The following is a 16,082-nucleotide window of genomic DNA, read 5'->3' on the forward strand; positions in this document are numbered from 1 at the left end:
TTTTTTTTTTTTTTTTTGCATACCTTTTCCTTGAAAATATTAATATTTTTATTCTTTATATTCCAAACAGGGTGAATTTAAGGTGTCGGAGAGGTACCTCACCATGGATGACTTGACAACAGCCCTGGAGGGGAACCGGGTGAGGGAGATGTTTGGCTCTGGCACAGCCTGCGTTGTTTGCCCAGTTTCTGATATACTGTACAAGGGTGAGGTAAGACTATTTCTTCACCTCCTGTCATTTCCAAGCATTTGCTTATAATTTAATCCTTTAAATGTGTAAATGAAATGCTAGTTGGACCCAAGATGCAAAGGATTTTTTTTTTTTAATATGACTTGGCAGTTTGTCCCAAGAAACCTATATTACCAAATTACTTACTCTCATCTTTCCAGTGATCTTGCGTGTGCTCCAGTCTTGAGGGGAGTCAGCTTTGTCCTCGGACAAGTATCACATCTGCCTTATGTCAGTGTAGGGATTGGAGATGTGCCAGTAAGTTTCCACTCTTATTTCTTTGTAATAGCTCACTAAAAAAAGTTCTACAGACAGTTAGGTTTCAATTTCTGGCTTCTAAAAGGACTCCCAAACTACTGGAGTAGTAATGGCAAATAGCTATGGGAAATTCATTTGAATGATCAACTCCTACATTTATTATTATTGTTGCTGTTGTCATTACTACTCAGACCATTTTATGAAAAATTTTCATTTGGCAAAGTTGGCACACATGATAAAATCCTCCAAAAGGAATTCATTCGTTTGGTTGGAAGAAATTTTCTCCTCCCAATAAATTTAGTCTGATTTAGTATGTGGTATTTCCATTCTTGGCGGGGGGGGTGTGGGGGGTGTGGTTTTGGGGGTTTGGGGAGGTTTTTTTGCTTCCCCTTTATGACAAAGCTCCAATATTTTTTTTAAATTTTTAAAAGATTTTATTTATTTGAGAGAGAGAAAGGGTGAGAGAGAGAGAGAGAGAACACAAGCAGGGTGAGGGGCAGAGGTAGAAGCAGACTACCTGCTGAGCAGGGAGCCCGATGTGGCGCTCAGTCACAGGACTCCAGGATCATGGCAGGAGTTGAAGGCAGACACTTAACCGACTGAGCCACCCAGGCACCCCGAGCTCTGATATTTAACATCATCGTCTTATAATTTAAATGCATGTGGGTATTATTCTTAAATGTGAATTGGTTTAAATTAATCATATTAAAAATAAATTAATAAATAAAAATAAATTTGGCTTTTAAATTTAGCATAATTATTTTTCCTTAAAAGAAAAATGATTTTCTTTTCTGATTTTAATGGTGGCTGTTTCATTGCTCGGAATTTTCAAACTTGATTGTGAGGAATGGCTTTCGACATGATTCCATCTGTAGATTAATCATTTCAATGGAGAAGAATTGAATTATTATGTATCAATACTTACACTGATTATAAAGCTACTGTTTCGCATTTTATTATGGTAGTATCTGGGTACAGGCATCATTGGCCTGCTTTTTTAATAAACTAAAGTTGTCATTAAGTCAGATTTCTTTTTAAGTCCAATTATTTCACCTCTAGAAATAAGAAGTTGATAAAGTTCAATGCATTTTTAATAGGTTTGTGTCCAAGGGCATTCAGAGCTAACAGGTACATCTAATTATCCTGTTATCCCAAAGAGTGTAAGAAGAAAAGTGACAGCATGGGCTCTGTGTGTTAAAATCAGACTATAAAAAGCCTGTAAGCCAGTGAGGGTAGGAATGGGCATGACTCAAATATAAATTAAGAGCATGAAATCTCTCAGCACCCAATGTAACCGTGCTGTCCAGCATTGTGGAGGTTGTGGCCCTTGGAGGTCTGACCTTGAACAGACATAGGTTTAGTTGCCCCTTTTGTGAAGGCATAGACTTGCTTCAATTTATGTTCCTGCAATGATTTGCTTTAATTTGTGGCAAAATATTTTTGAGTTCTCATCCCCTGCCAGAAGGGTTAGGTGAGGAGGCCAATCATTCATCCTACAGGTTCTCAGAATCCTGAAAGCGGTAGGATTCTTTATGTCTCCCCCACTATTTTCGGTTCCCCTAGTTTCTCTTTGGTTCCTCACATCAGCCTAAAGACTGGCATATAAACCAGTTGTGCCCTAAAATCATTGGTAGACAAGAAACAACCTGTCATTTGGCTAGTTTGTTTTTATTCTAATTCAGAATAAAAAAGAGTCTTTGGCATAAGGAGCTAGTCACGTTATCATGGTGCCATTACTTATCTCAGTGGATACTGGATACAGTAGAATTGCTGAGTGTCTTACTTACTGGCACCGTCCACATGGATATCCTCAAGTTATACCACATGTGGTTTTCTTTCGTAGACCATACACATCCCAACTATGGAGAATGGCCCAAAGCTTGCAAGTCGGATCTTGGACAAATTGACAGATATTCAGGTAAGAGCTTCTTTCTCTTAAAATGCCATCTTATTTCAACCAGAGCTTAAAGCCAAATCATGTATCAATGGGGAGAAGAGAGTAGTAAGCACTGCCATTTGGGGTTAACAAATTAAATTTGTAGAATTAAAGCACAGAAGAAAACAATCGCCTGTGCTTCCAACGCTGAAATATAACCATAGTTAATTTTCGATGTCTCAACTTTCAATATTTTGTTTATATACTTTTAGTTAATTTTCCTAACAAAATAGGGTCATACATGATTTTGTCACCTGCTTTTTTTTTCACCTAGTAAATCATTTGCTTTTTCATATCAATGAATTTCTCAATTCCTTGTATAAAATGTAATTGAATTCCACTATATGGATGCACCACAACTTTTAAAGAGGTATTATTATTGAACATTTATGCTGTTGACAATTTTTAACTGTTATGAACAGTGCAGTCTTTGATCATTTCCTTAGGATAAGTTCCTGAGATTTTAGCTGTTGGGTCAAAGAGTGTGTGTGTATGTGTGTGTGTGTGTGTGTGTGTGTGTGTGTGTATTTTTAATACTGTTAACCTTGTTCTGTTTATGTTTTTCTGAGCAACAGTTTACAGTAGTGTCTCATCAGACAGTTAAGCCTATTTCTAGGTAGTCATATCAAGTACCAGGTAGTGAATGCTGGGTCATATAAAAGAGACTTTTCTATAATTTGCAAACACCTTACAAGATGTTGAAGGTTTCTCTTGAGCCCAGATATCATCACTGCCACTCACTGAACATAGCCAGGGGAAGCTGAGATTTATACTGAAATGTGAAATAAAGTTTGATAATTTGGGTGACAGTCAACAGTGCCAGGGCTTCAGCAAAAAAGTTGGTTGGCAAAGCAGCAGACCTCTCCAGAGTGAGGTCCTAGGATAGTGATAAAAATGGTATTTTTGGAAGACTTACTCAGCAACATTTATGCAAAATTAATAATATTAAAAGGTAAGAATGATTGTGGTTTTTGAATTAATGAACTATCGCTCTTCCCCTCTTCTGCGAAGGCTATTAAAAGGAATCTTCCATAAATGAAATAAAGGAATTTCTTAATGTTAGGAGACATATAATTTACTGAGTTGTTTTTTACTCTTGTATATAGAGATAATTTGGAAGGCATTAAGTACAAATTTAATCAAAAATACTTGGATGTTTTAGTTATCTTTTTTTTACAGTTATCTGAGTAAATTTGATGAAAGTAGTAAGCTATTAGTGTTTTCGTCAAATAAAAAACATAAATAGAACAAAAAAGTTTATAGTTGGCTAGACTACGGAAGCCTTTATCCCCAACAGAAGTTGAAAGATTTTTAAGAGGGGAGGTAGTGTCGTTATGGTGATAAGAAAAGATCACTTTGGAAAATTTTCTGGAACGAGTTGTATGTAAGACAATGTTTCATTCTACTGAAGTTAATACACAAAACAAGAGATTTCAGAGTCACCTCTTAGAGATGATATGGGATACAAAAAGTTACTTCATTTGATTTGGTTTAAAGGATTAGAAGAAAAGGAAAGGAAGTTGACTAGGATGAGGGGAAAATACAAGCTGTATTAAACTTGAATTGGAAGAAAGATCTAAGTAGAGGTGTTTGATGGACATAATCATGAAGCTTTGGCTAAGGCAGGCAAAAGCGGAAGTGTGTGTCATCCCCAGTGAGATCGTGACAAAATATATGCATCCATATCCTACAGTATTAGGAAGCCAGGAGCCCAAAGACGTATTTTGGGGGCAAGATGACAAGCCATTACAAAAGTTCTCAGAGGATTTTTAAAGTAAGATTAGGACTGAAATGAATGTTCTAATTCATTCAGTAAATATATGTGTGGAGCAAACATTATGCAAGAGACTGTTGTAGGTGCAGGTGATGTAATAGTGATAAAAGGGATAAAAAAAAATTAGAGATGTCTAAGCTATAGAAAGACAAAATAAATATTCAGCTTAAATGGGAGACCACATGAATATGTTTAAAAATAAAAGATATATATGAAGCAGAGAATGAGAAGAAACAACATTTTCCTCTTACCTGTATATATTCTCTATAATACCTGTGGCTAAGAAGAAATTAATAGGGGCACCTGGGTGGCTCAGTCATTAAGCATCTGCCTTCGGCTCAGGTCATGATCCCGGGGTCCTGAGATCGAGCCCCGAGTCAGGCTCCTAGATCAGCGGGAAGCCTGCTTCTACCTCTCTCACTCCCTCTCCCCTGGCTTATGTTCCCTCTCTCACTGTCTCTCTGTCGAATAAATAAATAAAATTTTAAAGATGAAATTAATAATTTCTCTTTTTACCCTAGGTAGTAAAGTATAATGGTAATAACACTGAAAATTAATGATACACTCAGAGCTCCTTAGGAACAAGGAAAGAAAGGGATAGTCACAAGATACATGAAGTAATACAATGATTCTGAATTAAACCACAAACCAGAAGGACCAACTCTCCTCCAAATTGTTAAGTAACAAAGGACCATCCCTTCAGAACCTAAGACCACATCCTTTTTCGATTATTTTATGCTTGTGGGCATGGGACCTAAAGTTTCCAAAGTATCCTCTTAGAAGATGGCAAATTGGTGCTGTCAACGAAGCTACGGGTATCTGTTTCTCGCCAAGAAAAATAACTTAAGTGATTATTGAGGAGAAAAGCATAGAATTTCATCATGTTTTACTTTTGATCTCTTTGACATTCCATGGAAACGTGGACATTTCCTACAAAGTGCTCTGGTAAATTGAAGAAGAGGAGAGAAACAACAACCAAAAAACCCTCAAGATTCTTGCCACTGTGACCTAGGGGGGGAAATTCCTCTTAACCACAGATTTGCTTTTCATTTAACTTGTGTATTTCTGTATATGAGTAAGAACCTCTGAGGTTAAGCATTCATTGCATTTGGCTAATTTTCCATATAATTCCATGGGTTTTAGATTGCCCTACAAATACCTCTTGTGAGAGGAGCATTTCAAATGACAGTCTCTTTTTTTCTCTTTTTAAGCAACAAACAAAAACACTTTTGTGTTACTTATTTTTTTAATCTTGAGAGCTATATATTTTTTAATTTTTTATTTTTTTCAGTGTTCCAAGATTCATTGTTTATGCACCACACCCAGTGCTCCATGCAATACATTCTCTCCTTAATACCTACCACCAAGCTCACCCAACCCCCCACCCCAAAACCCTCAGTTTGTTTCTCAGTGTTCACAGTCTCTCATGGTTTGTCTCGTGTTACTTAACCAGACTTAAACTTGGAGAACATGAGCCATATTGCCAGTATTTCTTTTCTCTCCCATGCCTCTTGGCTAATCTGATTTCTCACCATCGTATTCACCTATGTGCCTGACATTTGGGGTCTTCTCTGTTCTCCAATATGCTCTGCTCTCTGCTGCTTCTTCCCACCTTCCTCTACCTTCTACAGTCTGTCCGCTTGAGAAGTTATTGGTTGTCCTTCAAGACACATCTCCTTGAGGAACCTTTAAAATCTCTTTTGAACAACATCCCTCTGCCCCAGTACAAACACCTATTCATCCATTCAAATGTTACTTCTTCCTCCAGCTTCCATAGCACCTGGAATGATCACATACGGCCTTTAAATTATATTTAACTAGTCACACACTTGTCTTTGTTCCAGGTTGTTTCAACGTAAGCACTGTTTTATTTCCTTCTCGTAACCCCGATATTCAGTGCAGGGCCTGGGCTAACGTACGGACTCAGGGATGCTTCTGGCATCAATGAATAAAGGAATGAACAAGTGAGAGATATACCAGACAAATACTGAAGAACAGAAACGTGTTGCTCTTGTATGTTAACACATTCTGAGGAGAGGTGGGAGGAAGGTCTCCATCGACGTCAAATTATTTTTTCAAGAGAACTTTCAGAGGCCCTGATTTTAGATTTTTTTTTTTAAGTGAAATACACATACCGAGACTGCTATCAGGATCAGACAAAAGCTGGACGCTGGGTCTTAGGTATCAGGACGGTGTGTTCGCTTAACTACCAGTGCTGCTCTCGAGGGTTTAGAAGGTGGGGAGTAGTGATTGCAAAGACTTGAGAGGTGAAGTCCTAAGTAGGTCAGGAAGAGGAAAGCCCAGTGAGATAGGAGCAGGCTCTGTATTGATTGGAGCCACCAGATGGACCTTCTTTCAAAAATCTGTTTTCTCCACTAGCGGCTACAGCTTTGTGGAATAATTGACTATTAGTGGTCTTGCATTTTTCTTGTTTTCAGTGGAACAGCGTGATAGTTTTTAGTTCCATCCCCATCACTTGCCCTTGCTGATGTCCTGAGTTGTCCTCCTCTTTGTATGCATACTAAGCGAACAGAGCCAGATTGCCTTGATGACTCATCCCTTGACCAGCTTCCCAGCCCCTCCTTGTTCCCAAATACACGCTTCTCCATGTTCCAGGATTACAGAGCTTTGCAGGCCACGGAACAGGATTTAGAACAAGAATAGCAAAATGCTACCTGGGGGGTAGCCCCCATTATATTTTTATTGGCATCGCAGAGAGTCAATGGATGACACATAGATCGCCCTTTCAAGTTGCTCAGAACTTTCTGCTGAAGGTAAAAGGCATTTTAGCAAAGGCCATGTACCATTATTTGCCATATGTACGTTGAATGGGAAGTAACGAACGTGTTGTTAGTCGTGTTTGGGTGTAGTGTTCTTCCTGGAATTCGGAAAGGTGAAATTTCTGCACATCACATAGTTAGGCTCAGAGTGTCACCCCACAGGCCCAGTCTGATTCACCGTGTTGCTTTAACTTCATCTTGGATTCCAGTGAACAAAGTCAAGTCAGTGTGACTTAGAGTAGACCTGCCAAATGCTCAAGGTGTGGGCCTGTACTGTGGCTTTATAATCACCCCAACGATGCAATAAGGACAGCCTTGCATATGCTCTCTTTCCCCTCCTCTGGACACCTACTTCTGAGAAAAGAAGATAATTTCTATTTCTACTAAAATTTTGTCTCCTCTGCTTTTGACTTATTTTGCCTTGAAAAATTAAATTGAATTATTTATCATCCAAATGAAAAGTTTGATTGCTAACTGCCTAGGTGTAGGTATTATAAATGACCTGTATTATCACCTCTTTTGGTTGCATCTCAGAATGCTGTAATTTTACATAAAAGCATAAATTACAGGAGGTGGGGTGTAAATCTTAATATGATTATGTAGGTTCTTAGAGTGATATGACCTATGACTCATTGTAATCGAAATTGATTTTTGACTGTTTATAAAACTAAAACAACTAATTGGAAGCAAGTTTACTTTAACTGATGAGATTCAAGATGAAATTATGGTGGGCATGAATCACGGTAATATAGATCTGCTAAAGTGTCAATATGATGACACTCAATTGTTATTAACAGCATAAGTGTCTAATGTATTAATGGGAATCCAAGTACGAGAAATAAAACATATTTTGATCCTAGCTTAAATCATGTTGGCACCATTTATCAACAAGCAGAATTTGGGAATGTTTTATCCAGCATTCATCATGAATCAGCAGTTCATCATGGGAAGCCACACTCTTTAAGCAACTCTTTCTCATAGGGATTCAGCAAGTCACTTAGAGTCATTGGGCTTCCTTCATTCTTCTTTATCTGTAAACCAGAAGGTTGTAAGTAGACCCATTCTTGGCTTCCAGGATTTTTACCAATTTGACAGATTCTGCTCTTTGAGGTCTCTAAAGGTCTTCAAGAGGAACATAGCACATAGAGTGTGTAACATAGAAGAAATAGCATCAAACAGAGGCAAGAGCCCTGGGTTTATGATTTAAAATTAGAGTTTTCTAGAGCCATTTTAATGTCCTTATATTTAATGAGAAGTTTGGCTTAAAAAGTTCATTGCTCTTCACACTTGATTTTTTTTAAGACTTCATTTATTTATTTGTGAGAGAGGGAGAGAGAGAGGGACGTGTGAGTGGGGGACGAGCAGAGGGAGAGGGACACACAGACTCATGCACTGAGCACAGAGCGATGCAGGGCTCAGTCCCACAACCCTGAGACTGTGACCTGGGCCAAAATCAAGAGTCAGACACTTAACTGACTGAACCACCCAGGCACCCCCACACTTGATTTTTAAGCAGCAGAATTTTCTACAAAAGAAATCTTTCCCGGAATCCCAATATACAAAGCCAATCAAAGTGGAATTGTTCTGAAGTAAAAATCCAGAGCCCTGCTTATTTGACTCATCCCCTGCATTTTATTTATTTTTTTTTTTAAAGTTTCACTTCTGAGTGATCTCTACAACCAACATGAGGCTTAAGACCCCAAGATCAAGAATCACATGCTCTACAGACTGAGCCAGGTGCCCCGAATCCCCTACATTTTAGAGGGTCATTAAAGTTCTTCCGAATTCAGAACTTCGAATGTTTTGTAGGAATTTCAACTGAAGTTATATTAGGACTGAAGGGCCAGTTCATGTGAAAAGGGGACATCATGTGAGTGACTTAGGCAAGCACGTGGTGGCAGACATAATGGCACGCTACTCTGGGTGGTAGGGGAGAGATGCTCCAAGTCTGTCTCCACACATGTGGCTGTGTGAACACGGGGCGTGAATTCCAGAGAGTAGCCAAGAAGACATAATTTGGTGTGAGAGAGACCTTTGGCTAGAGTCCGGGCTCTACCATTTACTAATTGCCTGAGTAGGTTTTTTAATCTCCCTAATACAGTTTTCTTATCCATAAAATGAGATTGATAGTGGCATCTACTCTCTGCAGTTGCCATGAGCATAAATTTAGTATTAAGTCTGTAAGGCTCTTGGTACCATTGCCTTTCCAGGCAGTACTTGCTCAAAGGGTGAGAGCTCATTTACACACAGAGATATTGAAATGAATGAATGAAGGAAAGAACAAATGAATCAAAACTAGCTTTCTACTTCTGACATCTGGAATATCTTCATTTTAATTCAGTTTTAAGTATATAAAAATTCAGGTTTGTGAAAGCGAATCACTTGCTAATGCAAATAATCAAATTCTGATTGTGATGTAGTTCCATAACTTTTGAAGGAATCAGAAAAATTGGGATGCTAACATAACACAAACAACTTTAATTTAGAGAACAGAGCTGCTGTTCAGAGCCACAGGGCTTGTCCAAATAATATTTTTCTCCATGAACACAAAACACTCTTGAGAAAGGGGCTTTTAGAGCAGTGACTCTCAACCTTAGCGTCAGAATCACCTGGAAGTGTTGGCTGAAGCCTGGTTGCTGGGACCCACCCCCAGACTTTTCTGAGTCAGTGAAGTCTGAGCTTGGGTTTGAGAATTTGCATTTGAAACAAGTTTCCTGGTGATGCTGATGGTCCTGGTCTGGGGGATACACTTGGAGCATCACTTCTTCAGAGTAAAGAGGACAGTAATTAAATTTAACTCAGTGACTTTATTTGGACAGCAGAAGCTAAATATGGAATGGTAATAAAAAGACATTACTTCAAGACCTATACCAGCTATAAGTTCTGAGTTTAACCATAATTTAAAAATTTGTGATTCTTTCCACATATTTGATGCTTTCTCTCTAATCCTGTTTTTAATGTGAATATGCTTTTAATGTTCAAAACAGGAGCATACCTGTTGTACAATGTTGGTGGTATTAATGAGTTTATAAGCGATTTCTGCACTGTTAGCTTTTGCACTTAAACATGTTTTCTTGCTTTTTTGTTATAGTATGGAAGAGAAGAGAGCAACTGGACAATCATAGTGTCCTGAATGGAAAATACAGGATATCATCTGTGTGCTGTTGAGACAGACTGTTGCAGCTGAATTACGACAGATTTCTTTAGTTACCTGTTTTTAGTTGTGCATAGTGTAGTTTGTATTGTCAGTGTTACCTGGGTGATTGTTTCCTCATGCTAGAGAAGACGAATTGCAATCAAGAGCTATTTTGTAAACTTGGTAGCAGAAGCTTACTACCTTCTCTTGGAAAGATGATCATGTAAGCCATATAGCATAGAATTTTCCTCAATAATCGTAGTGCCTCCCTTAATACTTTACTCAGATACACAGGTATTTGTTTATTCCTTAGCTTAAGTTACATTTTCCTCAACCATATGAGTTTGTGTTTGAAAACTGATGTGAGTAAATTTTTCATGGGTAACATTTCCTATGATGTATCTTCATCTTCAGAAAATGGTTCGGTTTTGTTTTGTTTTGTTTTGTTTTTATAATTAAGACTTCGAAAAACTGGTTCTCTGCCCTTTACATTTTTTTTGCAGGCCCCCCGCCATGTCCATCTCAAGGTAAATCTCTCCCCTTCTTCCTGACGTTGTCACAGTCTGCTCCAAGTTCTCCTTGTGCAGCGTCAAGACCTGTGCACATTTCCACCATTGCCCTTTCTGCAGTGTGTTGTAATTGGCTGTTTGTCAGGCTCCAATACAAGACCGAGGGTCTTGTGTCTGAGAGATCTTTGTGGTCCCCTGCCTGGCACATAATAGATACTCATTAAATAATGAATAACATTTAGCTTCTATAGAAGTGTACCACCTTTGTTTCTATATTATGAAACCTCTTTATTAGAATTCATGGTTGATTCTGACATTGTGCACACGTACCTCATATTTTCTTTATTTTCCAGGGACTACTAAGTCATTAGAGATACTCAAAGGCATAGCTTGTTGGAGGGCTTATTTCGTATTTGAAAACTGTCTTGAAATTGAAATAACAGCTCCAGCGAGGTCATGCTATCATATCAACCAAATGGAAATGACATTTGTTAGGTGTTAAGTACAAAATAAATCCTCATCTCTAGCTTTTCGGTAGAAAGCAAAGAGGTATACTTTGCTCTTTTAGGTGTTCATTTCTTTTGAATGGGGATTGGATGATCACATGATTAGGGTGTAGGGAGAGCAATTCTAGATGTTATTTTCCTCATTTAGGAGTTGTGAGTTAGAATTGAATCCTGGTTTATCTAGGGGAAAGTCAGATCTTGCTAGAAAACATTTACCCTTGGAAGGTCAACTCTCAGACATTATATTTTGGTTTCCCTCAGTTCTAATAACTTTCATCTTGCTGATCATATTTCATTCTCTTTTCAGAGGAAGGAAAAAAAAAAACATTCTAAAAGTTTGATGCGTTAGAAAAATTTCCTTAAGGCATTTAGCGGCACATAGCAAATGGGGCTTTGATTCTTTTCCAAGACTTTTGGCCACTGGGTCCTTTTAGATAGGAATGGTAAAATGAAAATTAGGAAAGTATAAGATAAAAAGGAATAGTAAAAATATCTTTTGGGGGGCTTTTAATTGGTGATCTGAAATCTTGGAGGAGTCTGTTCTTTTCAGACCTCAAGTACTTCAACTGTCCTCTACACATGTTCACCAAATTCTAAGGGTATGCACTTGCCTTGGCTAAATCCCTTGACCTTGTTTTTAACTGAGTAGTCCAGAAAAGACTGAAAGGTAATTCTAACCTGTCAAGTAGCACTTAATAACTAGACTCACATTTCTATGACAAACGGAAATCATTTGTTTGCCATAAATACATTTTATACTTTGCATCTCTAAATTTAGTATGGCAACACATGTCCGTCGTAGAAGTTAGAGAACAATATGTCTTGACATTATGTCTCTATAATTTCTTTCATCAAACCTTAAGAGCATTTTAAGCCCTTTCTACCAGATGGAGTGAAAACGAAGGATATACATTTTAAAAAACTGGAGGTCTCCTAAAACAGAGAACACAATCTGCCATTCTCTTTTAAGTAATAAGACAGAAAATTGACCTTGACACTAACTTGTTAAATAGATTTAAAAGGAACATCTGCACATCTTTTTTCCTTGTGCACTATTTGTTTAATTGCAGTGGATTAATACAGCAAGAGTGACACATTATAACTAGGCAATTATCCATTCTTCGAGACTTAGTTATCCTAACACTAATTGATCATTTATGGCGTAAGATAGTCTAGCATTAGGAACATGTGAGGCTAATCTGCTCAAAAAGATCAACAAATTAATATTGTTGCTGATATTTGCATAATTGGCTGCAATTATTTAATGTTTAATTGGGTTGATCAAATGAGATTCAACAATTCACATGTGCATGAATATAAACAGAACTGGTGGCACTTAGAATGATAATGATTAACTTATTTTGCATGTTCTCTTCCTCCCACTTTTTTTTTTTTTTCAGTTTTTACATTTCAGACCAAGTTTGTCAGCTTTTTCCTAAACACATGGGTAGAAACCAGGATTTTAAAATGAAGTGTTCAGACATAAACAAAACTTGGGCATTTCCTAAAGAGACTTGCTGTTAGAAGTGTTCTTGGTTACAGTCATTTATTAAGGATTCCATTCATGACACACCCAAAGAACCATCCACTGCAAGGGTATGCAGCTCACTCTCTGGGACCTGCAACCAGCAGGAATGAATACACTAATACCTGTTTTTACCTTTGCTTTCAAAAACGCAAAGGAAGAATAAAAGGGAAAGAAATAAGAGAAAACTTGTTAGGTAATCATGGGTTTGGTTTTGTTTGGTTTGGTAAACTCCTCTATTCTTTCCTCGAAATATTGCCATTAAAAAAAAAAAAGGTCACCCACGGTGGCAGCAAGATAGCACAGCGTAACACCACCTACATGACATGCAGAGTCAATGCTCCCAGAGTTAGGAGAAGCCTACGTTAGATGCTATAGATTAGCTTCTTCATCGTATCCGTTTTATTGCTTGATGTGATTGTACCTAAACAAGGGGTCTCGCTTTCCTCACATCAGCAGTCTTGAACACTTGAGGTGATTAGTGAGTGTATCTTGGTCAAAAGAATGGTAGGAGCCTCTTCATTAAGGTGGTAGGATCAGCTCCCTCCACTTTAGGGGAGATGGGCTGTAAAATCAGCCGCCAGAATAAGTTTATGCTCCCCATTCCCACTCAGCGCTCAGTCACTGTGTTCTTTTTCCTTACAAAATTCCTGTTTGAAAGTATATGTTCAGTTTAGCATTATGATTGGGAAAATGTATTTTAAGCAGAAAATGACAATGCTTGTCCACTTTATCTTTTCTAAAACATTTAGGGCAATCAGGATTCATCAGAGGGACTAAAGTGAAGGGCTGTAGAGAAACATTGTGAGCATCCCCTATTTCATGTTCTGATGCTAAATGTGATCAAAGAATTCTTTGTAACGTGGATTTCTTCTTATGTGGCTCTGCAGAAGCTTAAGTTATAAATAGTAATGCTCACAAATAGTTTTAGTGGACACTTTATAACAGCTGTCACTTTGTTTTACAAGTAGAATTTGTTCACCTGTTTCCAGATATCTCCCCCGAAAGGAGACAAAGAGTACCAACTATTTGATAAGCATTACTTATGAGAAACATCATAAACATCATAGTTCTTTTGGTCAGTTAATTGGATAAATGTTGTGTACCCACAAATTTGTATCTAACATAACTAGCAATAGGGATTAGGAACTTAGTTTTAGAAAATAAATAGCACATAGACATTATATTCATGGAGTTGATACTCTACTACTTAAGCAAATTTTTAGATAAAGAAATATTTAATGCAGTTAGATAGTAAGGAGATGACAGCCAAAGCACATCTCATCAAGAAATCACAATGAACATTTTCATATCAATTTTTTAAAGGAAATTTGTCCCTATTTTCATTCCTTCCTTCTAGTGTGAAACTACTCAGTGGGGTTAGTATTTAGAGGTTATTTAGCCACTGTCAACGTGTGAATTCCCTCTTGGTTTACTGCTTACTGCCAACCTACCTAGTACCTTTGTTAACTACATTCTTTGGAGCAGTGTTAACTTGTCATAGTTCATCTAACAAAAGATCACCTTAAATTAGAGCATCCTTTCTTGTCTTAAACTCAAAGTCTGGTATTATTGAAATAAAATATTCCTAGGGTGTGTTTTTCTGGAAAATATCTATAATGAATCAAACTGTTTAGAGTGTTAGCTTGAAAGTGATGGATCCAGCTACTCAGAAAAATCACAGGTGGAAGAGGAATATAACAATGATTTTTCATGGTTTGAGGTTTTAAAAGAAAGACCATTTAAGGTGTTGCAATGAGATTATCATATTCATCATTGCCAAAACACACTTTAAGAAATTCAAAGGTAGAAGAAAGTGATTTTTTCTCTTCTGCATACATACTCTATGACAAGACTTCTCAGATATTAATTTGGGGAGGCTTGATTTTAAAAAGTCAACAAGATATAACAGCATTTGTGGGTAAATAATTCCCTGGGATTAGATATAAGTAAATATAATTGGGTTAGTGAATGGTAAAGGCATGAAATTCAGTATTAGAAATGAACCAGTCTTTAAAATCTGGTGAGTAAAATGACGAAAGTCTTAAGCAATCGTATTCTGTCTGGAGCTATATTTTTCCTACCACCATAGACCTTGTTAATAAGGCCTGAAACTTGGGTTGCACAATGTCCAGTTTCCAGAATCCACTGGTGGGATGGTAAGAATTGACGTTAAGCTGTGGTATGAGAATGAATTAAAATATGGTTTCATTGATGGATTTCTCTGCACACCTATTTCACAATGGCTAGGTTGCCTGTTATTAAGTTATGGGGAAAGAAACTTTTAATTAGAGATGTCAGGAGAAGAACTCAAGGTAGAGGAAGGAATGGGGGGGGGGGATGAAACTTGCTTCTGTATTGTCCAGAGAACCTTTTCCTCATTCTGCCAGCCAAAGGCACCTTCAGCTTCCAACATAGGTGCCAAATACAAATAGTGCCAGTGAGGAAGGGGCTAAATAGAGTGGCCAGTTCCTCAGGCATTAGAATTCAGCCTTGATCTTGAGGTAATAATCTGGTGGTCTTGTTACATGGAAACCACTTTACTACAAATTTAGGTAAGACTTTATTGTATAATTGCAACTGTCTGTAAGATCTATTGTGTCATTTCTTCAATGATTTAAGATTTGTGAAGCTTCTTGAGGCTGAAAAAAGAAGTACAAGGAGTAGATTGTGCCTTTTGCCCCGCCCCGCTCCACCCCTCCCCCCCCCTTAAAAATACAGTTTACCACCATCCCATTTTCCTTGGTGAAGGTTAACTGATTTGGAGATCAGTTGAATATTGACATTTAGTTTTAAATTAAAATCATGCTGCAGTTTCCCCAAGTTGATTTCGCAGTGGTCATTAAAGTCATTCTCAGGGTTAATGCAGGAATGCAAGAATCTGCCTCAATTTTTACGTCATTGATAACTTTTTGAAGAGTGAAGGAATTCTCTCAACTGTATGGCTGTAAGTAGATTTTGAATGAACTCTTACGAATAAGCTAGCTAATCTGGATGTATCTATAAATTCTGCAGATGTTTCCCTGGTGACCTCTGAGAATGAATGATGGTTCTGTAGTGGACTCAAGTAGCTAATAAACAGAGCCTAACCCACTGTTGTGAAGAATTTGCACTTGCTTGATAGTGGTGGCTGAGAGAAAATAAGTACTTTGAGGAAGTAGTTTTTAAATCAGAATTTACAGATAGAAACAGGAGTGTATCGGCTTAACTATGGAATTTTTAGAATGTGTTCTCGTGCGTCTAAATCTAATTGCAATGAAAATGCCCAGCCATTCAGTCTCTCAAATTTCTCTAGTTGTATAGTAATTCTTGAAATCCTCTTTAAGGAAAGTCAAGGAGAACGCTTTGTAAAGAAGGCTTGGCCTTCTGGAAGAACTGTTTACAGGTTATATGAAAGGACTTCAACTCATTGAAAGTGTAGTGGAAATG

At 37.6% G+C, this 16,082-nt stretch overlaps 1 protein-coding gene across 2 annotated transcripts in view; it reads left to right on the forward strand.

Annotated features, from left to right (window-relative positions):
- The window catches only part of BCAT1 (branched chain amino acid transaminase 1), a gene marked incomplete at its 5' end in the record, with an annotated part of 103,937 nt that extends 93,068 nt beyond the window's left edge, over nt 1-10,869 (forward strand). For both annotated transcript variants that reach the window (XM_080810702.1, XM_080810703.1), the window contains 3 exons: nt 71-211; nt 2,331-2,405; nt 10,069-10,869. In XM_080810702.1, the coding sequence (XP_080666828.1) occupies nt 71-211; nt 2,331-2,405; nt 10,069-10,110 (258 nt within the window). In that variant the 3' untranslated portion in view covers nt 10,111-10,869. The remainder of the gene's footprint in view (nt 1-70; nt 212-2,330; nt 2,406-10,068) is intronic.
- Between the last annotated feature and the right edge of the window lie 5,213 nt (nt 10,870-16,082).

This window comes from Martes martes (genome assembly GCF_963455335.1).
Source record: "Martes martes genome assembly, chromosome: 8".
Classification (NCBI taxonomy): domain Eukaryota; kingdom Metazoa; phylum Chordata; class Mammalia; order Carnivora; family Mustelidae; genus Martes; species Martes martes.